Source organism: Gymnodraco acuticeps, unplaced genomic scaffold (genome assembly GCF_902827175.1).
Source record: "Gymnodraco acuticeps unplaced genomic scaffold, fGymAcu1.1, whole genome shotgun sequence".
In the NCBI taxonomy this organism is placed as follows: Eukaryota; Metazoa; Chordata; class Actinopteri; order Perciformes; family Bathydraconidae; genus Gymnodraco; species Gymnodraco acuticeps.
In genome coordinates this window covers 3,738,282-3,765,075 of record NW_022990966.1, presented here as the reverse complement: position 1 = coordinate 3,765,075, position 26,794 = coordinate 3,738,282, and the positions used below count along the sequence as shown (strand labels likewise).

The following is a 26,794-nucleotide window of genomic DNA, read 5'->3' as shown; positions in this document are numbered from 1 at the left end:
TTTAGTATAACATGTTATACATTCAGAATACATGTTACACAATAGTATTATTTAATCTTTTTTCCTTTGTTATTATAAAAATATTAATTGAAGGCATTTTGGAAAAAAGGTTTTGATATTTGAAAATGATGTTTCACAATATTACAATGAAAAGTAGATGGAACTAAGCCATGGTAATTGAGGGGTAGCTTAATCATGCAAGCTAAATCTATTTGATATCAAGAGCAATCATTTTTAGTCAATTCTTTACCATGTACTCATTACACTTTCCATTTGGTGCTGCAACACTGCACATTTCCCTGTTGTGGAACCAATAAAGGAATATCTCGTGAAATTTGAAGCAAAAAATGAAGCCGCCGTACATAAAAAAAAAAAAAAAAAAATGCAGTAAAAACAAAGATAGGAGGGTGGGTAGATATTTTATTTGTGTATCAGGTGGTAGATGTGCTGTTATTCTTGTTGTTTCTTTTAGTAACAGTCCTCCAGATGTTCCTCAGAGCGACGCGGGCCATGAGCATGGTGATGGTGAAGTTACGTCGGTACCATTCACTGTAAACAACAAGGGGGGGGGAGCTTTCAATGTAAATTCAGTGATAGAGTAAGACTTTAAATTATCTAGTGTCTGTACAATAAAATAAAGGTTTATTTTACTAAAATTACATTTGGATAAAGCTTTTCAATAGACTGAGCCAAGGGTGCAATAATACCAGAGGGCAGAAATGTAAATGTTTGTGTCAGGTGGTTTAAATCAAAGAAATAAGCCAACACAGAAGAAAAATAAGTGCAGCAGCAGAGGTGATGTGTGGGCAGAAAACATATTCATGGAGAATGCAACAAACTTTAAACAAGGCAGTCACTTTGCAATGCTAATTCACACACTCTTCAAAAGCCTGCGATGTTTGTTGTGCTACACACACGGTACAGAATATAACTGTATATAAATGTCTTTAAAGCCCACAGCTCCTCTGCAGGGAGATTTACCCGCCCACCCAGCGGCACCATGGGAGATACCCAGCTGCAAAACAACTCACTTGTTATAACTCCAATGTCGTACTCTGTTTGTGTCCAAGAAGCCTTTGTAAAACACAGCCATCACTTCACTGTCCAGGGAGCGCCGCCGACCTGAGGGGAAGGAGACCGAGGAGAAGGTTATATTCTTTGTAAGATGCAATGCATTTATAAAAGAAAGCACCAGATGTTACATACATACTCAGTGTTCAATGTGCTTTTAATTATCAAGAAACACAGAGGGGAGTTGGGGGAGAAATAGGGAGGAGACAAGGAGGAGGTAATAAAGGTGAGCACGCAATGAAGGGAGTAAGGGAGGAAGCAAGTAAGGACAGGTGGAAGGAGATTAAGAAGACACAGATTTATGGAAAGAAGATTGATGAAGAGAAGGCAAAGAGGGAGAAAATGGGATGGGGAAAGGAGACAGGAAAAAGATAGAAAAGGGAACAAGAGGAAAAGGGTGGACAGAGGGAAGGAAATGAGGGGTAAGGAAAGGAGATTTAGAAGGAGAGGAAAGTAAAATGATGAAGTGGATAACGGAAAGGGAGCAAGGAGGGACATGAGTAGTAAATGAGATGTAGTATGGAGAGAAGACAGACACAAGTGAAGAAGAATGGATATGAAAAGGGAGCTGTATAGAGAAAAGGAGACCAAAACAAATATTGCAGACTTCAGCATCAGTTTTATTTGTTGGCTCTTGCAAAACCAGGAAGCTTTGGATTGTCGGCTGAAGCCTGAAGCTTCCTGGGTGAAAAAGACCCGAATTTCTCTGCGACATCGTAAAATCCTCATGAAACACTGCTCACAGGAGAAGGTACCGACGTCACCTCAACAACAGTCTTTCAGACTGAGGGTTATCTCTATGCAAAAGCATGCAGGATGTTTTTACACTCAGATTTACATGTTGATAACTGCATCCTTACCTTCCTCATCACGCGGAGTCAAGCCTTCTGCCTTCAGTTGTGAAATGATAAATTCTTCTTTTTCCTGCAAAAAGCATAACAATTACAGCTATAAATCCTCACTTAGAAGTTTAAATTGGCTTGTGTCCTTTAAATACAAAATAAACCATCACAGTTTAGTTGTGTGATGCCGCCCTCTGCTGGTCAAAATCAATAGTTTCATGTTGTACAAAAGAGCTCTGCATGTAGACAGTGCACCAATACTACAAATGTAGTCAATGACAAAAAATAAATGTTTAATGTGGAAGCACTGCGGTCCTCCGAGCTTCATTTCAAGTACATTGCCAAAATAACATTATACCAATTCAAAGTATCGGTCTTGGAAACCCAAATACTGCACTTCTAGAAAAATAGGGCAGTACGAAAGCTGTAAAACAGCTAACATGGCAAGTAGCTTATGTCATGGAAGATTAGTTCAAATGAATGAATCCATTGATAAAAAAAAAAAAAAAAGGATTATTCTTTAGGTGCAGAACTATATATATATATATATATATTGACATTACTTCACCTTTAAAAAAGGCATCCCAGGGTGCCAAAAGAATGTTGCAGTTTCAAGGCAATCGTTTTCAACTAATCTGATCTGTGACTTCTCTGGCTTGCATGTTATCTTGTTGTATACATCCCCAATAACCAGAAGTTTTATTTCTTAAACATTAAATGCATCACCTCTGTCTTGATTTAAAATAAATAAAAAACATTTCCCACCTTTGTGAAGCTGAAGTTCTGTTTGGTCCAGAAGTCGTGGTTCCAGTCCTCGGTTTCCTGCCTCAGGTGTCTCAGACGTTTCTGCAGATCTGACTCGTTCTCAGGGATGTGGTAAACGATCGGACGGAGGTTAGAGAGAGGGTTCGGAGGACCGATCCAATCGTGAGTGGAGCTGACAGCCGGTCTGAAGGGAGATCTCTACATAGTATGAAAGAAATATAAAATCTAAGAATTAGTATACATTAAGAAAAGCACAATAGAAATCCAAACAGCCCTTTGATGGTGAAGGAACCATAATTAAGTGTAGGTTAAAGTAAAGTATTCAGCTTTAGATTACTTTATATACCCATAACCTTTTTAAACCCATACATTCAAGTGTGAGAAACGTTTGACACACAATGCACATGTTATCCAGGAGTCAAAGAAATTGTCCCTGGTTCATTTTTGTAGTGGGTTTGATACATGTAGTCTGGTACTGTTGCTGAAAAAATATATACTCTGACCATTTATTTTTGACTCTTGTTACTTGAATGTTCATTTTTTTCTTGTTGTCATTCACAATAACCATATTTTTCCTTCCTTGTATACATGCTGGAGGAGCCATCTATTTGTCACATTTGCCACAAATCAGTTAATTGCCTTCTTGTTCAGGTGTTTGCAATAACCACAGTGGTCTCACACCTTGCAACAGAAAGGCAAAACACTTTTTAAGTCTGTTACAAAAAGACACTTTTTAAACTAACCTACATTTTTTACTAGATTTAGTGCACACAATCCTGACATGCAAGTTAGTTGTTACATTTGAAGCACTTACGACTTTCCTGTCAGTGTCCTGCAGCTTACCTCCTCCTGGAAACGACTGAGCTACTGAATAAAACCTTCTTAAGGAGATGGGCCTGGTTGATTGGACTGTACCATCCTGCCAAAACCAGAGGGGTGTTCTCAGGAGCCACTCCATGCAAACAACAGCTTTTAAAGAGTGGACATTTTTCTCTCCCCTGCAATTAACTATGGACTGACTTGCAGGTGTATATAATCCTGCAGTTGAGCATGTCTCTGGTCAGAGTAGTAGTAATGATGAGATGAAGCCTTATGAAGCTTTCCAGCCAATTGGTTCGCAAAAGGGTTCATCTCATGAGGCTTCATGGGCTTCATCTGAACACAAACCCCTCTGTTGGTCCAAGTGTGTGAAACAGGCAGATTGGACATCTCAACAGTGTGCTCTATCTCATACCGAGTTCCCTTTGAGTAAAGCCTTAGAATAACTCTAAACAACGAGCATAAAATCATATTTTCATGTTAACAATATTGTTTTTATTCCAGTTTATTGATTGTGATTGAAAAGCCTAAGGAGGCTGGTAAACATTGCAAAGAGGGATTTGTATTCCTTAATAATATTCATAAACTTAACCATGTTGTAGCCTGAACCATATCAAAGAATACATTTATTAACTACATTATCTCATTTAGCTGTAGCTTTTATAAACAACAAAAAATACGTATTGTTCAGTCGTTGAACCAGGGACCCTGCGGTCATGAGTCAACTGCTTTCCAGCTGAGCCACAGCACACACACTAAAGCTCCCTGAAAACACTGCAACATATTTATTGCTGTATTTATTTATTCATGTTTTTATTCCTACTTTTATTTATGCTTGTATCTATTTATACTTATGACATGTTCCGACCTCTATATAAGTGAGGGTCTGAGCTCTCTTGATTCCATCGTGTCACCGGGCCCTGGTACAGGAGGGGTAATATGATTATTAGTATACATCCATGGGTATTATGAGCGTTGTGGTTCAACGGTTCAACCGATCTGAATCGCTTCGTGAAGCAGTCACGTGGTATCGACAGGCAGCGAGGCTTCGTTTGTCATCGATGACGTCACTGGCCCAAAACGATACAAGCCTCGGTACATGCTTCACAAAAAGCTTCGGGGATTACTCGACACACGCTCCGAAGCCTCGGCGCAATACGTAACATCAAAAGTGTCCATCAGTACAGGTTTTTTCTACCTCAAGAAAATAATCAAATGTGATGTATGGCTATTTCAAAGTATTTATAAATTGAATTTTCATACTGTTACAGTGATATAAGGCCAGATCGCCTACGCTTTAGACAGGGGCGGATCTAGAAAAATATTCATGGGGTGGCAGGAGATTTTGAGGGGTGGCAACCCCTGGCAGAAGTATATGCTGATTTAATCGCAGTCATATCAATCAATGTTAACTTGGAAAGCCACAATATTGATATTTTAACTCAATAACATTAGGTGACATTATTGTGGCACAACAGTAAATCCTTAAATATAAATATATAAGGTGGCAGACATAATAGAGTGCTACAGTGACGCGTCCTAAAATCCGGAAGTAAACTCCTTCCGGATCCTTCGACAAAAACCAATGCAATTTCTCCATAGGATTTTGGAAAATAGCTCGAAATAAGGAAATTGAAGAGACAGATCACGTTTTGTTCAGCCGGATAATATCCACATGTCTACCCTACTTTTATAATTTTCTAATCATAAATCAATCAATCGATTAGATATTAGATCTGTCTCTTCAATTTGTGTCAACCACAGACCTTATTCCGAGCTATTTCCCAAAATCCTATGGAGAAATTGCATTGGTTTTTGTCGAAGGAACAGGAAGTGGTAAAATGCTAACTTACTTCCGGGTTTTAGGACGCGTCACTGTGGCACTCTATTTAATGAATTTTAAATGAACAATAACTGAATGAGTTTGTTTCACTCTTAGACCAGCAGGGGTACCAAATATATGCAGACTGCTGCAATAAGTACATGAATTAACTGTCTCATCGATGTTTGTCTGAATTAATATGATAATATTAACAATCATATTATTCCTATCAGCTGTCAATCACTTTTATGATTCACATATTCAGTGTTATTATTAAATAAACTATATTTTTTGAGGAGTTAATGATGAATGTTCCTCAAGATGCTTGCTCACCCTCCTTCAAATTTGAAAGACAAGTAATTACGATCATATATCAAAATTCAAAAGAACAGTTCAGCGCCCCACAACTTTACTGCAAACAGTTACAACCTCGACTTTACATCAGAAAGAACATTAAAGAAGTGACTAAATGCATCAGTTAGGGTACAAAAACGTGTATTCAGCTAAAACATATACATCGCTGCAGTTATTATCCAGTGGAAAGTCCTTACCTAGTGGCCTATAATCAAAGTATAGTTTTACACACCGTCTTATTTGACTTTCTCAGGACTTAAAACTGTTTTTTTGGGGCAGACCCCCACCAAGAAAAAAAATATATAAACACATACAAGGTCATCATCTTAACAGTTTTTTAATGATCATCCGTGAGCAGAGCATCAAGTTGGCATGCCTATAACAGCTGAATGCGGCGATTACCATCTTGTTCAGCAAAACGCCTCACAAACTTATTAAGGTCCAAAGCTTTAGTGCATTTTGATTCAATGCTGAGTACAGCCAAACTTGACAGTCTCTTCTCTGTCATTGTACACCGCAAATACCTAATTCCTTCCGTCTACTTGGGTCCGAAAGCTTCTCGTTTAGCGCCGTCCCGTTCAAATGAAATCGCCGCCAATCTTATTTCCACGCTCGCGCCAGGGCCGGGGCAGGGGTTACAAGGCTTGCGTCTTGTGCTGCATTCACTTGCACATTAGAGATTTTCTCTCATAAATGTCCGATGAGCCACAACTTTTCTTTCAAAACAAAGCTGCCAACTGGGGTGGCAGCTGGGGTGGCAAGGCCTATTTTCAGTTGCCACCCCATGTCACCCCGGTAGATCCCCCCCTGGCTTTAGACCAGTTATTTTCAGATTATTTACTATATATTTTTTGTCACCATCGTAAACTATTTAAATAATCTGGGTGGATAAAATCCCTTTTGGATTCTTATTAAGGAATCCTATTGCAAACCAAAATGTTTCCATTACTCTTGAACTACACATGTTAAAACAGGTAGGAGTGAGATCAGGGTGCCGCCCTGCAGGTGATTTAATTTGAATGAACTGACTGAGTCAACAGAGGTTTGGCACGCAGATACAAAGTGGTCACATGGTTTGAATAAATAGCAGACCAACACAGACAAGCTTATCATTTCAAACCAGACTGCAGGGTGACGACGAGCAGCAAGGCAGAAACCCTGATGCACTCAAGAGACTGAAAACAGGTAGAAACAACTTCCTGTAACAAAGACATCTTAACCTACATGTAAATGCAATTATTAAAATGTCTTGCATACCAATTTGCAATATTGTTAAAGTTTTAGCATAACATGGAGTTCTTAAAGGCTCAATATGTTGATACTATCCTGAAGTAGTCTAGTACTGAGATGTTATTAAGTACATAATACTCAAGTAGTACACATTTCAGGTATTTGCAGTGTTGAAAGTGTGCCGGTCCTACCCGGTCCTTAGTACCGGTAAGAGATTTCCAGGCGGTCCGGAGGACCAGGAAGAATTGACAGCTCCACCCGTGGAATGTATACTAAGGGAAGATATTTTGTTTTGGATTACTGGTCATGGGGGAAGCTCGCGAGTGTGTGTGTGTGTGTGTGTGTGTGTGTGTGTGTGTGTGTGTGTGTGTGTGTGTGTGTGTGTGTGTGTTTTTTTTTTGCGTTTGTGCGTATTGTGTTTGTTTCCCGGGGAAAACACTCACTAGAAACACCGGCTGTTGTTATGCCTGCAGTGACGTTAAATTACTCCGTTATCCGCTTGTAATTATGCCGTTACAAGCTTCAAATTTGTATTTATCACCTGAATTTACCGAAACAAGTTTAATATTCTGAAAGCCAAGACTTTGTTTAATTGAAATCAGATGAAAACAAACTGTAACGGACCCTGGTGTTATCTATGATTACTATACTCTTTCATAATTTCAGCCGGAGGGAGGGGGGCGGCGCTGCGGAAGAGCAGATTGCGAGGGAGAGGTGCCTGTCTTCGTCCCTTTACAAGCTTCAAAAATGTATTTATCGTGTGATTTTGGAAATAAAAGTTTCATATTCTGAAAGCCAAGACTTTGTTTGTTTAAAATCAAACAAAACACCCGAACCCCGAAAAAATAGTTTTTTACGTAAATCCACGTTTATTTTTAAATGAGCCGTTGCGACTTCCGACTGATTTCGATAGAGCGGGTCACATCTTGTCAAGTGTTTCTAATTTCTACCCCATAAAGGCATTAAAAATGTGAAGTTTGTGTTCAGGGATGCATGAAGCTGGGGGCGGGAGGAGAACAATATGAACCAATGAAGGTCGGGGTAGCATTATAGTACCTGCAAGAAATTCAAACCACTTTCACCCCTGGGTATTTGTAGTAGTATTTTAATTGTATGCTACTTTATACATCTACTTCACTACATTTATTGAAATACTTAGTTACTCCGTAGATTTAGATTTTAATACAAAATGTTTTATATTTTGTTAAGCAACAAGTAGGCCTATATATAAAACTTTCATTTTGTTGTACTTATAAACTGTGGTACAACTAATTGTACTTATCACAACTGCATCATTTAAATGTATTTACCTCTTACTTGTAATGGAGTATTTTTACATTATGATATCTCTATTACGAAACCATAGTTTGAATGAATGTTAACATTGGCCCATACCAGCAACAGTATCATGGCAACACACACATGCTGCACAACAAGCCGTGGGGGACATACAACAATTCATGTAAGTCAGATATTCAACATGGCAGTACTTAGAGATTGTTTATTTAACAAATTATGATGATTTACTGTACGAACCTTTGGTGTTATGTCCTGCTTGGTTGCCAGTTTGGAGCTACATTGCCGTATATTCAGTGCTGATATACTGCAAGGAGAGTGGAGTGTAAAAGGGCTGAAAATCCTCCATGCTGCTGCTGTTGTTTTGGACGCCATTTTTAACTAACCGACACTAAACAGCTGTCTTAAGAGGGATTTGTTTCCCTTACATGGCAGAGTGTCCGGATATTTATATAAACCTACAGTGTTTTGTTAGGGGAGTTCATATCGATGTCCTTCTGTGAGAACAACCCTCCGCCTGGTCACATGACTACCACTACAGAAAAGAGGGGCTTCAAAAATTCACCGGCGCAGCCCCGGGCGGGGTTTCTCCCAAACCATTCTTGTTGCTTCGCAGTGGTAGAAGAAATATAAAACTACCAATATAATCTTAAAATCCTCCATTTAAAGTAATAGTCCTGAAATGAAATGTAACTTAAGTAGAAGTACAGTTTTCAACAGTATTATATTATGGACACGTATTGAAGTTATATGTGGCATCAAAGACACTTTCTCAAATCAAGTAGGGGAGACCAGGGACAGTTGCAACACTTTTGGGGTTTTTCCCCAATAAGTAAAAAAACATTTACAATAGGATAGCCATTTTGCTATATTATACATTATCAATATGTCAGCTACTGAAACAATGTATTTAAGATGTTTTTATGAAATAAGTAGGCCTACAGGTTGGAAAATGTATATATATTTTTTTTAAACTCAACTGTTACAACTGTCCTTGTGTACAGGGACAGTTGTAACACATGCCAGGCACGGTTGTAACATGTTAATAACGGTTACCTTTTTCACACTACATGACAACAAATAGGGAAAGCTGTCAAATTCTAAGGCAACAAGATTTGAATGGGGTTTCACACATCCTCCAACAAACAATGAACAATGAACAGGATAACAGATAACACACAGCATCATCCTCTGTGAAGGATTAAACTGTTTTCTGAGAGGTGCTTCTACCTTAATTATGTAGACCTACCTCCTTTGAGCTGAGACCATAATATAAATCAGCTGCCTCCATCAGGTAGTCTCTCAAAAGCATCTCCTGCTCTGTTGAGAACACCTTCTTTCTTTGGTGTCCATACTCTTGGGGGTGTTTGTGATCCCTGACTCTCCAACCTCAGCCTCTTTTTATGGAACCGGTACAGGGTGACATGGCATATATCCAGGGACTTTGCCACTTCCCTGAAGGATTTGCCCTTCTCAACTTCATTTGAGGCCCTCTGCAGCAGAGCAAGTGGCACTCCCGTCTGTCTTCCTCTTTCTGACATTTGGCATACTGTAAACACACGCACACACTTTAGGCCTAATGTACAGTATTTTATTCTGTTTATTTTTACAGGGACAATGCACACCAACCAACAATACAACTGTATGCTTGAATGAACAATTGATCATTCAAGCAAATGAGCTATCATTGTAAATGTGCCATGTTACAACCGTCCCAGGACCACCAGTCTTGCTTCCACCCCCTGTGAACCTGCCTGGTTGCTAGCTTGACCCATATTTAGCTAGTTATATTTGTAGCTTACAAAACAGTGATTATAATAATACTAGTTTGGATTCCTTGACATTTGAACTCAAGACAATATCCAAAAAATACATCATATAATTTGTGTTAATATTTTACCTCAGAAACAAACTTTTACTGATATCTTACGCGAGAAATTCAAACATGGCTCCTTTTTTTCTCAGCGATCTTACCATCTAACTGCGCATGTGCAGAGTGAGTTTCATCACTCTAGCTTGTTTGTGATTGGAGATATTGAAGGTGTTACAACCATCGTTACAACCGACCCGTGTTACAACTGTCCCTGGTCTCCCCTACACCTTTTTTCAAAATAGTATTCCAAGTACAGTATTATGAGTAGGCCTAAATGTACTTAGTTAGACTACATATACTTAGTCACTATGCAGCCAGATGGCCAGTGGTTGTGTTATATAATGTAAGTACAAGTTACCACCTGTCAAAGTATTCACCTTGTGCCAAAACGTACTGAATATGCAGAATGGCCTATTGAATCATCACTTTAGAGTTGCAGCTGGCAAATGTGATGGTGGTATGGTATCATTTATTTTCTATACATCTAGGTACCTTAACTTTTATAATACTTATATCTATAATATTTATTTTATTTTAGATTACAAATATATCTATATATTTATCTATTTTATAATAACACATAAGGATTTGTTAAAACTAGAAATTCTACTTCAGTGGAGTCCCAGAAATCTTTACTCTTGACTCTAATAAGGATTGTATTAGGATTATCTGTCACTTTTGGATGTCATATCATGGTTCAATGTTCAGCTTGATTGTACGTTTACAACACAGCATTTGAACAACGACATATATCGCAGCACTCTCCATTTTCACATTTTTGTATTATTATTTTATTATAATTAAAATGAAATAAAAACAGGCAATAAAACCAAATCCATCGTATGTATCAGTAAAATAAGGAATGGATATGCATGTAGATATAAATGTAATAGATTTAAAAAGGACAATATATGCCTCGGAATTCTAGTGGAGTAAAAGAATAAACAACAACAAATCTCAAAAAAGGCCCTTCCTTTAGTATCCCCGCCCTTGCCGCCACGCATCAAACGGCACGATCATTTATTCCAATGGAGCGCACCTAATGTTGGACAACCAAAACTTACCATGCGCTACAAAAACTTATAATAGAAATACGGGAAAATAAGACTTATTTTGTATTTATTCTACGTTAATGTGAATTTATTAACCATTATCTAAACACTGATTTCCATTTTTGAGTTATCACGTGAATTAAACGTCCGTTTAATGGTTTTATTCCCCGTATATGAAGCAAAGAGAAACTCCGCGCTAGTTGGTGAGCCGGAAAGTAACTACTAGAAGGTAGCTAGGTAGGCTAATGTTTAGCTTTCATGCCGGGGAGGTGCGCACTTTTCCACAACGTTTCAGATGGCTGTACGCTGGCTATGCAGGTAAGGGTGAACCTATTAAAGTGACGAGGTGGTGTTTAATGTGTTAACACCACCAAATAAAACTGGAGTTATTCGGTAAAGGTGGGGCTGAGTCAGGTGATCAACGGTAGCGAGGACAATGGGGTTCAGACAGTGAAAACAAGAAGGTTTATTTGACTCAAAACTGCTTTTAAAATCATCTTTATGTTTCAGTAAGATATATATTTGTATATGAAGTTGTTTTAAAGCGATAGTCGGTGTAGGATTACCCTCTGGTAGTCTGTGGGAGGGGCGACACACACACACACCAGCCCGACCGCAGTCAGTCTTTAGGTGCTGAAGCTGACCGGAGCATCACGGACTCTCTCTCCCGTATTTCGGGGGGTAAATCTGGGGGCCACTTTGCTCCACACCCCGCCCTTCTGTGGCTGATGGAAACAGACATCCGTAGAAATGTGCGCGAATATGTTCGGCGTTTTGAAAAGGTGAGAAATAGATCGATCTGTGTATGTGCAAAATCCTGTGACAGGAGATGCTTCGATGTGTTTTCGTGCACGGTGTGTATTTTGCATATACCTTCGCAGCCAAATATTGGTATTTCATATGGCGACATAATGCGCAAAGCCGTGCAGGACCGGTGCATGCAGGAGGGTGTGTTTTGGAAGGTTTCATAGCAAAAAGCATGTTGGGTGGTGGTCTCGATTGATTGCATGTTACCTCCAGCTCAATTAATAATGTGTGTGACTCATGGGTGGGAAGATTCCTACTAGCAAACGTATTACTTGATCACATCAGCCTCCCCTTTTTTGCTTGTCTCTCTTGGATCAAATTAAGGCACGAGGTGTTTGCCAGGAGTGCAGTGGATTTCGCTGAGATTATCCTAATAAATACTCAGATTTGTGAACCAGCCCATCGCCCAGATTACATAAAAGTAATTTAGGGAATGCTGCAAACACAATGCTGTCTATTCCACTAAGTGTTGTTGATGCTGTGAATAACAAACCTTCATATTGTGTGGGCTTTGTGTTGATATGTAACATGCACATCATGCTTTCAGACTGATAATGACTTCCCTCCCCTGAGCCATGTTCTGCTGCGAAAAACGACTAAATGTTATCGTGATCCTGCAGATATGGAAACTGCACTTGATATAGGCATTTCTGGATTATTGGGAACCATTTCCTTCACTTTGACCTTTTCTTTGCCTGTTTTTAAAGCCTTTAGCTGGATTTATTGTTATGCTGGAGCTGGTTCTTTATCTCAGTAGATTTAACATGGATGGATTACTGATCCAGGGTTCAAGGGTCAGGGCCTGTGTGAGAGCTGACTGTTATTCACATTGATGTTTTTAAAGTCACAGTTTAGAGTAGGAATGACTTGATTGCAGTTTTTGCTCCAAATAAAAGTATTTAAAAATCTATCCTGCCCACCAAATAAAGCTGCACAGCATACCGAGGATAGAGTAAACAATTATTTAAAATAGAGTAACATTAGAAAAGGGATTTAAACCAGAAAAATCAGACAAAAAACAGAGAGAAATGAGACAGATCTACACTGGGTTGCAAAAACAACACAGATTAGATGCAAAATAACTACAAAGACATACAAAATACATGAGGCACAAACGCTGACAGACAAATGATTAAAAGACTACAACAACATGAACTCAACCAATACAAACAGACACAAAACCACAGAGAATAATCTGTATATACTGAAGCTTAATAAGAAAAATGAAATTGGTGTGACACCAGAGGAATAACAGTCTTTACCTGGATGTAAACATCCTTATAACTAAATATTGAATTGTTTAAAAATGTAGAAATAAACCCATTATTGTGTGTCAAAAGATAGTTTAACAGCCTAAACGAGTAAACCTGTTAAAAATCAGACTAACATTTAGTTTTTATAAATGTTGTTGAATTGGGATTTGGGTATTTCCTTTTTCCTCGCACACTTCCTGCACGAGTGTGGAAACTAATCTGTTTTTCATATTTTGGGTGTTATTCAGTTTATTTCCTCCTCAGTATTTAAAGCCTGATAGACAGGATGGATTCTGTTCATGTGGATTAAAGATATTTCACCATCATGTCAGCCAACCAGCCAGATAGAAATGAATATAAATGGTTGTCATGTGGGTGTTCCTCTTGTCGAGACGAAATGTAGGTTAACCTAATTCGTTTTCCTGCATGATTTGTAAGGGGTAAGAATTTCTTATGAATGTATTATATGAGCATTTGTTCTTGTTTAATCTGAAGCTGGTATGTCATGTGAGTTAAGTGAGAAATGCAATGAAAGAGGTCAGGAAAAGTCCTTAGACTACTTCTCATTCATGTAGAGCAGGGATGGGCAAATGGCGGCCCGCGGGCTGCATGCGGCCCCCACCTCCTCTTTTTGCGGCCCTCAGATTAATTTATAAACAAACGTAATTAATAAAAAAGAAAAAAAAAATTGTTTTACATTTGTTTTACTTGTAGTACTGATACCGTCCACTAGACTCCTAGTTACGTCGCGAGCTGCGTAGATGATTTCAAATACCGCAAAATAATCTGTGACGCATTTGTGTGTATTGTGTTTGTTTCCCGGGGAAACCCTCACAAGAAACACAGGCTGTTGTTATGCCTGCTGTGACGTTAAGTTGCCTCTTGTAATTATGCCTTTACAAGCTTCAAAGTTGTTTTTATCATCTGAATTTGGCGAAACAAGTTTAGTATTCTTAAAACCAAGACTTTGTTTATTTGAAACCAGATGAAAACAAACTGTCACGGACCCTGCCGTGTTATCTATGATTACTACGCTTTTCATTCATAATTTCAGCGGGAGGGAGGGGGAGTGGTGCTGAGGAACAGCAGAGTGCGGGCTGACAGGTGTCTGTGTTGACCCTTATTGTGGAATAAGGGGAATGCAGAGACTGGCTACAAGTGTTTTAGGTTCAAGTTAGACAACTAATGTCTGGTTAGTGTTCATGACTTCATGTTTATGTCATCTAATGGTTAATCTCAATACACACACATTTTCCGTGCTTTCCAATAGTTTAAAATAGTTTTATTCCACTGTTTAATAACCTGTTCAATACAAACATGCCACTTGTAAAAATGAAATAATATTTCTGTGAACTGATATTTGTTTAGTGAGCTTATTAGAGGATGTTCCCATTTTTTGGGGATGTTCCCTTTGATTGTAAAATGTCAATGAAGATGTCAGACTTAGTATATTTGTTAATAATTACATACAACACATGGAATTTGTGTGTGTGTGTGTTCCAAGTGAATCTGCGGCCCCCTGGTGGCCAGTACATCAATTATGTGGCCCCCACCACCATCAAAGTTGCCCATCCCTGATGTAGAGGGATACGTTTATGTTAAAGGGGACCTATCATGCAAAATTCACTTTTTGATGTCTTTTATACATAAATATGTATGTGTCAGAACTCACGCAGCGTCAGAAAATAAAACCCTCTCTCTTTTCCTCCGTACCCAAATCTCTAAAAACGGGGGTACAACGGAGCTGATCCAGATTTGCGTCCGATATGACGTAATATCAGCAATGCAGACCCACAGCACTATCAGAAACAATGCCTGACTGTTTTGGGCGTAATATGGTCGGTGTTTACATTAGCATCGCTAACACTCAGAGCTAACCTGTACTGGAGAGCATGTGTGTGAAGAAGCAGGAAATAAAAAGGAACTCACCTTGTGGTATAACCGGCAAGAGAGAAAGCCTTTGAGCTCCATACTGTTTCAGAAATAATCCTTGATAATCCATGATATGGCGTTTCATCACGGCAGTATCTGCCGGTAGAATCTCCCGCATGAGCAGGCATAAGCTCCGCCCCTCTTTTTATCTTTAAAAAAAAAAAAAAAGAAGCTTTATACCCAAAATCAGCACTTTTGAAACAGGAAGTGAAATAGAGGGATGAGGCATGGCTAGAATGGGTGATCTGTTTGGTATTTTGAGCAAAACACTTCATAGACATGTTTTTTATATATCTGAGACCTATGCTATTGCCTAAAAATAGCATGATAGGTGACCTTTAAAGGCTGTTTGTAGCACCGTTTATTTTGGGGTCTTCTTGGTTTCAAAGATTTATTGGCCCTAACGAGGCAAATAAACCCCGTTCATGCATATTTAAGTAGAATCTCATCACAAAGTTTAGAAGCACACAATTATATTGAGCTTTTCAAGTAAATAGGTCTGTTGAAATAAGTAACCAGCGGGAAAAAAATCCCTTTTTTAATATCCGTTTAAACATTTCCTGGTTAAATAAAGTTATTATCACAGTGTACACTCCTACCTCACTGCAGCAGGGTGAAATAGCTGGAGGTTTTTTAGCTGTTACTCTAACTTTTTTGATTTTGCAACTGTGGTTGTTGCTAGACTACGTTTGTTCTTGGCAGATATCTATTTGGATATTAGCCTTTGGCAGATATATCAGTATCAGCACAGTTTTAGGAGTAATTCTGAAAAGGCATTACCTGTAGTCCATCAATCAGAGAGCATTTAAAGTATATGTTTTAACTGTAATGCATCACATGCAGGTTAGTCATATATATGTAAAAAGATTAATCTTTACTGATATATTGGTATCGGAAATATACACAAAAACTAGCTTTAAAAAAATCAGTTACAGTTCGAGGAGCAAATGTCATTTTTCAGAAGATGAAGCTGCAATAAATTGAATATTTCAGGTTTAGTGAAGGGACATTTTCAGATAGATAAGGCTGGTTAACTTATCACGAAACTGGCAGCAAGTTGGAAAGTGACAGCTCAATGGTGGAGTATTGGGACTTCTCTCACATAAAATGGATTATTCTCATGTTTAATGACTCAGCCTCCAGGCATTTCTGACATGTTGGGGGTGACAGAACTGCCTGCAGAGTGGAGATACAACACTTTACCTGTGGTTTATTTTTCGTCCTATGATATATACATTTTATTTGGTGCCAGAGTGGGCGGTGCTCTCTGGTGCAACACAACATCCATTGTGTTTAAATCAGAAGGTTATAACTGTAATGCAGATATGCTTTTGTTCCCACTGGAGATGCAGAGAAATATTTTCACCTTTGTTTCCAATGCAGAAATGCAACATTATTTACATATTTAGTAGGGATGCACGATATTGGAAACCGATACCGATACCGATAACTTCCTGCTTCTCAAGACCGATACCGATAACAAAACGTTTTTTACGCCACTAATTATTTTAATGCGATTAACGCATGTGTATTTTTTTTCCTCGGCCGCCCCGTAGTTTCAGAGCGCATCGAGTTTAAAATACCATCTACAAGCTGATGCTGACAGCCCCGCTCCTGTCGCCCGCTTGTGGCAGACCACACTTCCACGCTCACCGGCAGGCACCGACTGGCCATCTGGAGGACCGGGAGGGTGTGTGTATGTGTGGCCCGAGCGAGCGAGAGAGAGACCTTACATGCATTGTTGTTGTTAGCATCTGGTGCTAGCTAGCTGCGCTAACGGATATACGGAGCTGTTTAAATGAAAACAGAGGAGCGACATTTCGCCACAACTGCGCCGAGCACTTGACTTTATGCAGGAAGCCAGACAGTGGGACATTGTACGAAAAGTCAGCACACTCAGCACGGATAGTGCGCAACATGATTGCAGCGTCCAGGCAGCTCCGGTTCGAGCATATGCCTTGAGTTGCACATAGCTCCAACGCCCATACCACCGACGACATGTTTGTTTACTGTCCTGGCTTCACGAGTTAGGGAGCGCTGGATTTGTGAAAAACTCCCCTCTTCCTAAACCACTAATACCACAGTACTGGCAAAACGGGAGGAGCCGAGTGAAAAACAAGCGCCCCTCATCCCAATCCACCCACACCGCAGTATTTTTTTCTTTTTTTTTTACCCAAAAAATATATTGTATATTATCGGGGCTATTAATACTGTTATCGGGTTTATCGGGATGACGTCATAATTCCTAATATCGGGCCGATAATTATCGTGCATCCCTAATATTTAGTAGAATGTAAGAACAGGGCTAAAATAGGGCTGCACAATATCAATATTACTTGCGTTAATTCAACCATGTATATTAAATTGTACTCGGTTCTGCCTTTCTGCTGCTTTCACTTTACTGCTGAACTACAACAAATTGCTTGTATAATTATTTTTAAAGAATTCCCACATTCTTGTAGTGAACAAAATGATCATTGAATAGTTCTTTATCACTGTCTTAATGTTCTTTATGTCTCTTGTAAAGCACTTTAAATTGACTTGTTGAACTGCAATATAAATTAAACTTGCCTTTACCATTTGCAAGGCACAAATACAAAATGTATATATTGCAAGTATTTACTGCAATGTCGCAGTTTCGAAGGATGTGTAAAATGTGCAAGATGATCACGATAAATGCTCATAGCATTTGCAATTGACCACATTGTTGTCATTTCCTCTGGAGTTGGTGGGTATTTGAATGTTTGCTTGAGGTTGCACAGTCTGTCTTCATGCCAGCTGCAGTGGCAGGGATCCAGACAATAGTTGGAGGTCTCGTTGTTCCAGTGTTGGCTGTGAATATCTGAAAAGGAAGTTTTGAAGTAATCCGCCCATTCTGGGCAACAATGTCATCTCTGCTGAGGCTCTGCTCTGAAGTGTTTCTCATTGTTCTGACTTTCCCTCCTCTGCAGCCTGTTTGGGAAGCCCTTTGATGGAGGGAAGAGGATGGACCATGGCGCCCAGCAGCATCAGCAGCATCACCCCATGGAGCAGCAGCAGCAGTCGTACCACCAGCAGCACCCGGCCATGATGCGGCTGTACGAGGTCCAGAAGGAGGTTCAGTCCCTGGGGTCGGCGGTCTGCACCTTCAGCGGCCTGCAGCACGACCGCGACTACAAGCGAATCGAGCGCGAGCTGACGCGCCTGCTGCTGGAGGTGGACAAGGTCGACACGGAGGGCAAACCAGAGCTGCAGGGGGCACGGAAAAGAGCCGCACAGGAAGTGGAAGGCCTTCTGCGATACCTGGAGGAGAACGCCACGCACCCGTCCCGCATCGCCATAGAAGATCTGAGCAACGAGGCGCGGCAGCTGGTGGACGACCGCGTGGTGGCGCCTCAGCGCTCGGGAGGCGTGGCTGAAATAAACGACGAGCTGGTGGAGGCCCTGCAGGAGATAATCCTGAGGCTCACCCAGGTGAAGACGGAGGGGAGGGTGCCGCTCCGAAAGGCGCGATACCGGGCGCTGACTCGAATGTGCGCGGTGCAGGATGTGGTGGAGGGGCGCACCCAACAGCAGACCCTCTCCCTGCCGCTGTCCGGGGAGACCCACGAGGCGGTGAACCTCATCAACCAGGTGATGGTGAAGGTGAGCGTGGCGCGCAGTCAGCTGGTGGCTCTGCTGATGGGGCTGAGCGGCAGGGACAGCTGCGCTCACCTGTCCCGCATCCTGACGGAGATGCAGGTGGAGCTGGATGCTCTGGATGTTTCCGGGAACGCGGCGATCAGAAACTACAGGAAGCAGGTGGTGGAGGAGATAAACGGGCTGCTGAAACATCTGGACCTGGAGGGGGAGGGAGAGGACACCCGCAGGTAGGCTCCACTCAAAGGACGGATCAGGGCAATAACTAATACTAACTAACTTATAAGAAAATAACCACATACAATTTCTCTGCCTGCAGTCAGATAGACTTCCCAACAGTTTCCTAACTGACTAAAATGACCCGGAAGCATCTCAGTGGTATCCCTGATAACATTGGCTCAAATAATTGTAATGCTAAGGAAAGGAGCTTCAATGCTTTCTTTCTTAGCTGCATTAGCATAGTGCAATCTGCTTAGCTGCGTGTTTGTTTTCTCTTAAGTACTAATTCTCCTTCACATCCTTACTTGACCTGATGGAAAAAGTACTGGACAAACTATTTTTGACTATTTGACCGCTAGTCCAAGATGAAGTCTTCAAATACAAGTTTAATTTGATGTAAAACAGAGAAACACAGGACAACTATATATTTGAGATGCTGTCTCTTGTCAGTTTTGTATAAAAAAATGTGTATTCAATTATCAAAATATTATGCAGCTCTACTTCAAGTACCTTGTTTTGGTTGTAAAAACTGTCCAAAACCCTAATATATTTAAATTAATGTCATACAAGACTAAAAATAACATTTGAGAACCATTTTGGTGCATCTGTTCATCAACAACTTTCTCAGCAGAAAGTACAACTTGTACATTTTCTAGCTTTAAATACATAAAGTTTACATTGTGCCGTGATGATGGGCTGATGTCTCCGCACATGGAGCCTGGGTGGTGGACTAGAGGAGGGACTGATTTAAATTACTCTACACTGAGAGGTGTAAATTAGACTCACAACACCAGAGAAGCGCTGATGGTAATAAAACGCCTACTGACTACGTTATAATGCAGAAACACAGACTGCAGCACTGATTCAAGAACCACTCCATTCCATTTTTGGACTCAATCATAGTAAAGCAAAACAATAAATAAATGAGGTAATATACATTTAAATAAGTTTTGGCTGCAGAATGTCCTCAAAAGCACCCTTAACACTTAAGGTATTTAAAAGACATATGTTCTATAATATTCCTAAATATATAATATGTACCCTAAGTACCCCCTAAAAATACTTAGGTGTTCAAACCGTATTGAATCAGAAACTACAGTGAGTCATTGAAGATCAGGAGTTTTCATTGCAGTGATTCAGTGTTTGCCTCTTTCAGATACGACCTGGGGCAGAACAACTCTATCCGTGAGATCGAGGCAGTGCGTGCTCACGTGTTCCACCTGCGAGAGGGCGTCCTGCGGCACTGCATGATGGGAGATCTGAGCTTCAGGCCCAAAGCGGAGCTGCAGAGCCTCCTCACTCACCTGGACCAGGTGGACACGGCCAAGAACCCGTGCATCCGAGAGGCCCGCCGCCGCGCCGTGGTGGAGGTCCAGGCCATCATCACCTTCCTGGACCTCCGCGAGGCTTTAGCGCGCCGCCAGCCGGGCACCGAGCACCCTGCGCACCGGGCCGTGTGGCTGGTGCTCGGTAGCCTCTCGGACCTCCAGGCTCAGGCACTGGGCTTCGATGGCAAGCGCGTCGAAAAGAGCTACATGATGCTGGAGGAGCTGCTGACCAAACAGCTGCTGGCGCTGGACGCCGTGGACCCGCAGGGCGACGAGACCACCAAGATGGCGCGGAAACAGGCGGTGAAGTTCGCCCAAAACATTCTCAACTACCTGGACATGAAGACGGACGGGTGGGAGTATTGATAAAGGCGGAAACACCGGATGGGACTTCGCTGCAGGAACGAAAGGATCTGTGTGTAAATTTAAAAAAAAAAAAAATGTATCATTCCACGGGCTGTAAATATTGACTCCAACCCCCAGAATGCATTGCAGCAGCGCTTTTCTTTCATCTCTTTGTGGTAGTCGTGGCCGATCCAAGAAGAACACATTTTATGAAACACACACTTCAGTGCTCTCTGAAGGTTTTCTTTTTAAAATCTCCCTGTACACGTGTGTGTGTGTGTGTGTGTGTGTGTGTGTGTGTGTGTGTGTGTGTGTGTGTGAGGGTGTGTGTGCGAGTTACCGTCCGTCGTACTTGGTGTGTTTGTGTGTGTTAAAGCCTGCTGCCAAAGCTCTTGAATAATGCCTGTTCTAGTGGTTGTGTCCTCCAGACTGCACTTGATATTGATAAAGTGTGATGGATTGCTTCGCAGTAGCTTCCCTGTCTGGTCTGGTTTTAATTTAAGTTGCTAATGGAGCATGTGTTAAACACAGTGACCTAATTGTGGCTCGTATCCTGATGGTTGGATGCCAATTTTAGGCATCAAAAGTATAGAAAATAGTCACATTTTGGAGAATTTGTTGTTAATTTCTTTCTGCAGTTTTGTTTTGAAATCAAGTTTGGTCTATTCAGAAAAGCAGAAGACGTGAGCAAACTTAAACTTCAAAGAAACTGAGATTTATTTGGGGTATTTTTGAGAAGCAGCATGAAAAGGCATAGATGTGGAGCGGAGGTGTTTCCACACACTGGTATCGAAGCCAGGTAATCTGTGTTCAAACAGTTGGAAATCGTTTGCATTACGGTCGCTCCCCACTGAGTGGTTTACTGTTGGTTAACCTTCTCCGTATTTATCACCCCAGCTGTCGTTGGCAAGCGGTCAAACGACACGCTGAGACACAGATAAAGCTAGTCATCTTGTGTGAGAGGATGTTGGAAAAGTTTCCCCTCGCTGCTCGTGTCGTCTGTCTAGAAATGTTTGTTGTGACTTTGTGTGAGGCTATAAATGGATCAGGTTTTTTAGAAATTCAGAGACAGAAGAGGCAGAATTGTTTTCTTTGCTGCTGCTTTTTGTTTCTACCCACCACTGCTTTCTCCTGAGTGACTGTGAGACGTCCCCCAGGGAGAGGGAGGGAGAAAGTGTGAGGCGGTGATCTACTCTGGACTGACACATCAAGGCTGAATCTCACGCAGCGGTCGGGACGAGAGAGTTGATGGTGATCGCAGTCGACACATCCTTCTAGAAACTTCTCGAGACGGTGGGAGGGGGAGAGAAAGTCCCAAAAATCTTCGTGCCTTTATTTTCACCCTTCCCTGTGTACCGGTAGGTTTGTGTATAGAAAAAGCAGCCTTTGCTCATTTTGATATTTAACGCTAAAGCACCGAATGTGTTTGTGGAGAGCACCTTGGCTGTCATCACAACAAGAAGTGTGCACTACTCGTCAGAAAGTGTGGCCCTTTAGATTCAGCATTTGTTCCCCGATGATAAACGACTAAAGGGTGAAGTTGTTCTGGTCAATAATCTTCTGTAACACAGGATGACAACACCTCTTCTGCAGCCCGTGAGTCACGGTGTGATTTCACACTGCAAGCAGCCACGGGCAGATCTCTGGCTCTGAAAGCTATTTGGCAACATGAGCCTGAATACAAGAGGACAAAACTAAATCATTAGTTCATTTCTTTACAGCTTCCTGCTGACCTCTGAACATGTTGTTGTTTCTGAGAAAGTATTTAGGAAGCCCTTTACTGCCAATGTGATGAAATATTAAAAGATTCAGTCATTATAATGAGAAACTCTTAAAGAAAAGGACTTGGTATCACAAAATAATGAGTTAATATAAAAAAAATAATGACTTAATAATTATATTCCATTAATGTAATACGTATACATCTAAAGTGGGCCATTCTGCATGATTGGTACTTTTACTTTTAGTACTTAAAGTAGACCTTGAGTTGTATTGGCTCGAATCAGATTTCTTCTCAGTTTGCCAACTTGCTTATGAATGAAAAACCCCTCCGTATGGACATTTCTGATTGATGGCTGCGAGCAGTGTGAACACAAAGCATCAAATAAATCCCTGCAATAACTCGTAAAATATGATTAAAGCAACAAAGCTTATTGAAATCCCAGCTGCCTAGAAAGACAATCTGTGTATTACTACTTTTTATACAAAAACCCCCACAAAAACATGTCCCAGTGAAGACCCACAGACCAGTTTTATGTGCATTGAGCTGCATTTTCTGGCACAAAGCCTGCCGCACGGCCTCCTGGGTAATGAGCTGACTCATACGGGAGGAAATTAAATTAAACAAAGTTCATTAAACATCGTCAGCCAGCTGCAACAGATGCTTTCTCCGACCAAACCAACCCGGACACACCTTAAGTTCACCTGCTCTTTTTTGTATGCAGTATTATATATATAAATAATGTACATTTAGTTACTGCATTTCTGTAAATTGTTTTTAAGCATTCATTTGAAGGATTTATCAAACGTTTTACACTGTATAAAGGAACTAGATATTTTGTTTTTGTCTAGTCAGTGTCTCGATGCCTCTTCTTTCTTTTCTTTTTTACTCCGTGTTAGTGATGAGTGGGCGTTCTGGAAACCAATGTATATTCAGTGGTTGAAAAGTACAAATGTAGAAAGGAGGATGGCCGTGAGGTAAAGCACCATTTTATAAAGGTTTTGTGAGGAAGCAAGAAGGCGTCAGAGAAAATCCCAAATATCGCCACTACTCCTGTTATTTTCTTCAGTAAATATACAGACTGTAGTTTGAAGATTTACTAAACAATTGAACTTCTAAAGTGTTAGAAATTGGATTTGATAACAGTAATATGATGCATTTGTGTGGCTGTATGCAGAAAGGACTTTCAATTGTCAAGTGTTATCCATTGCGTAGGTTATGTAAACACTTTAGTATGAATACGGTCTGTTTTATTCGCAAAAATGCAACATCTTTTGTACAAATCATTAATAGACACAGCCATTGACGGTTTGGGGATTTTCTTGGGATTGTTTGACGTTTGTTTGAAGATGAAAAATGTAAAATATTACCGGTTTCTCCTTATAAAAACTCTTATAAAAAGATAGTCCTAAAACTGCTTATATAAAAAATACACAGTGTTTAACTACCTATTTATTTTTTGGAAAGGGAAAAAATATGTCAATTAATAGGGTCAATAAAACTGGGGATTATTATTACATTTAAAAATATCCCACAAAAGAAGTTACTTGGTCTTGACAGCCTTCTCCACCCAGACATCTTGTATATGCTCATACACACACGATGGCCACTAAAAGCCGCTCGGGGTCGTGCAGACTGTCTAAACTTGGTGGCATGAGTCCATTAGTCAAAGAGTTTCAGAGATTCATCCCTGGAGGTTTTTCGAGGTGGCTTCTGACGTCAATCCCTTTACAGGACGATGCATGTACGCACAGAGAATAAAGTGGGTGACTTACAGATTTAAATATTTCATTTGCCTGATCCTGGATTGAATGTAGTCATTAAGGAATGTTTTGTTCTCTGGATTTCAAAGTACCAAAGTTGTTTCAGAAACCTTTTAATGTTCCCGGGACAATATGGAGGATTATGGTGATGAAGGAGAAGCTGGGGAGTTGTAGTATCTGAAAAGCATTTTGACAGAATTGGAGTTTAAAGAGCAACTTAACACCACCCAAAAATGATGCGTGCTGTGAGTGCTGAGTGCAAAAAACACTTTTGAGCTTGTTGTTAAGTTGCATTTTGAAGATCAGCAGCAAGTTACACCAGTTGATTGTAAGTTTGAGTCTAAGGTAAACACTAAATGCTACAAAATGTTCATTTGCAGTAATTTAATCTGTCCTTTAGTGCAGGAAAGTAACTGAACATAACCATTCCATATTATGGTAGGCTACTATATACTACACTACATAACAGAGGCATATTGTGATTTGTACTCCACTAAATGTATTTGAGCGCTAACCTAACTAAGTCAAATATGATCCATTCAAACAGATTAAACTGACCAACATATGCTAAATAGTTCAAATGAACTCCCCCTTCACCAACAGCAACATTAAAGTACAGTTTGCATATCAATGCGTTAATAATGATCCAGTATTATAATATTAGTCGACACGCATGAATTTGCAGCTGCTATATGACCCTGATTCATAAAACATGTATGCACTAAAGATTTAACAACCCAAATACACCCATAAAGTCTTGCAGCTGAGTACAATCAGCCCTTTTTTTTGCAAAAGGAGATCGACGTAATCATTTGTTCATTCTTTCATATAATAACTTTATTTTTTCATTCCTTTTTTTTCATGTATTTTTCCAGAAAGAACCTATTTTTAACACAAATGTCATTTCATCCTGTCACTGCATCCCATGACAAATTGAGTTTGAGCAGACACCAATTTCTAAATGTGCTGCCAGCTCTTTGATGACACTAATACTTTCACTGTAACTGTATTTGTATCAGCTGATGTTTGTTCATTGGAGCACTGAGGCTCATTTGCATATAAAGTAGCCAATTATGCACCAAATGTATACATGTTACATGGTTTTAATTGTGCTGGAGCTTGGCAGTGCAGTTGCTAATACTTCTGTACTTTTAATTGATATTCTGAATGCAAGACCTTTACCTGTAACAGAGTATTTCTACACTGTGATATTTTACTCAAGTAAAGGATTTGAATATTTCTTCCACCAGTGCTGTATACTTATGCAACAAATATGAATACTACTGCAACATGTATGTATTCTCTTTCAAAACCTCTCTTATATTTGTCAGGATTCCTCACACATCCTTTTGTTATTGACAAAATAGGCTAGCTGTTTCCACTCGTTTCCAGTCTTTGTGCTAAGCTAAGTTAGCTCGATGCTAATTTAACTTGAAAGTGATATCTTTGTAACTTTCAACAAAGAAAATTAAACAGAAAATGTTCCCCAAAAAAATGTTAATCCATCCCATGTAATGATAATTTCATATTAAGCGTATTTGTGAAAACCTGTTTTTACTAACAATTTATAGCGATAATTCTTCTTAGATCAGACTTTTCACTTACTGGTGCAACATCCCGCTCGATCGTACCACACAGGTCAAAGGTCAATTGCTTGGTTATGGAAATATATGAAAATATGTGACCAATATGATGGGGAAATGAGGATGTATGATGGTAGAAATCCACCAGGAGGTAGAACATCTTGCTTATTAAGCTTAAGAAAAAATATTTATTTTATTTAAGCACATTTTTCATGTTCCTTAGTTACTGTCTGTTATAACTGCTCTGCCTTTCTTTCTGCAAAATGACAGGAATGTGTTCTGTGATGAAAAAAAGGGTATTATATTTCATTTATTTTTCCAAAATCTGTTCTCTTAAGTCGCCTTTAACTGCATTGATTGTGACAGGCTTTTGCTGTTACTCCCTTTCGAGATATGCGCTTGTACAAAAAGCACACTGAGACTTTGTGTGAATGCTCCCTGGATGGTTGTGTTTGGAATTTGTATTCCCTCTGCAAAATAAAGACGGCGTGTCTTGATCAGTGTTATATTATGTGTTTCTTTCCCTGGCCGTTCCTTTAGATCACAAACTTATTAAAATGCAGACTCATGGTCATTTTAAGGAAGCATACAGCAGGATAAAAGACATTTCATGCAACATAAAGTCACTCTGCTGGAGGTTGGGCATTCAACTTTTAGCTGATGCTCTCATTCAGAGTAAAAGGGGGGGGGGGGTAGTGTCTCTCGATAAAGGGCACTTTATTTGATCTGTGACGCAGTGATTTTAGTCAGTGTAACCATGAAGCATCTACTCGAAGTGCTCTGAATGTTAGTTATGCGCTTCAAGCAAGGGCTTATGAAGATTTAGAGAGATTAGCATTTGTTTCGTAAGAGTCTATTGAGAAAATGAACATTTATTAGTGCAAAATAAGCTTCCAGTCATTTTTTACTTTGATTAATTTAAGAGGCTTTAATCAATACAATCAGTAAAAGGAAAATTGCAGAATGTTAAAGGGACACTTTGGACGTTTTTAAATGTAATTGTATGAGGTATTTATTCATGGTCAGGGTATTAGTAGAGGTCTGCACTCCCAATTTAGAAAAAAAAGAGACAGATGATAGAAGATAGAAGTGAAGATGATAC

General features: G+C 40.0%; 2 protein-coding genes and 1 non-coding gene across 5 annotated transcripts; 1 reads left to right on the top strand and 2 right to left on the bottom strand.

The window, feature by feature from the left end:
* Nucleotides 1–400: 400 nt before the first annotated feature.
* On the bottom strand, nucleotides 401–8,737 carry LOC117558845 (cytochrome c oxidase assembly factor 8). Its single transcript, XM_034235280.1, has 5 exons — nucleotides 8,440–8,737; nucleotides 2,679–2,876; nucleotides 1,932–1,995; nucleotides 1,032–1,122; nucleotides 401–549 (listed from the first exon to the last, which is right to left on the bottom strand). The coding sequence occupies exons 1-5, from the start codon at nucleotides 8,572–8,574 to the stop codon at nucleotides 432–434; spliced, it is 606 nt and encodes a 201-aa protein (XP_034091171.1). The 5' UTR covers nucleotides 8,575–8,737; the 3' UTR covers nucleotides 401–431.
* Nucleotides 1,694–1,834, bottom strand: LOC117558949. Its single transcript, XR_004570896.1, has one exon. It is a non-coding gene; the product is annotated as a small nucleolar RNA SNORA79 (small nucleolar RNA).
* On the top strand, nucleotides 6,798–26,198 carry bag5 (BCL2 associated athanogene 5). Of its 3 annotated transcripts, none has more exons than XM_034235279.1 (3): nucleotides 6,798–6,858; nucleotides 18,068–18,964; nucleotides 20,110–26,198. In XM_034235279.1, the coding sequence occupies exons 2-3, from the start codon at nucleotides 18,102–18,104 to the stop codon at nucleotides 20,645–20,647; spliced, it is 1,401 nt and encodes a 466-aa protein (XP_034091170.1). In that variant the 5' UTR covers nucleotides 6,798–6,858; nucleotides 18,068–18,101; the 3' UTR covers nucleotides 20,648–26,198. The 3 variants fall into 3 exon arrangements, with proteins under 3 accessions (XP_034091170.1, XP_034091169.1, XP_034091168.1); XM_034235278.1 differs by lacking the exon at nucleotides 6,798–6,858 and adding an exon at nucleotides 11,159–11,442; XM_034235277.1 differs by lacking the exon at nucleotides 6,798–6,858 and adding an exon at nucleotides 11,548–11,906.
* The last annotated feature ends 596 nt before the right edge of the window (nucleotides 26,199–26,794 follow it).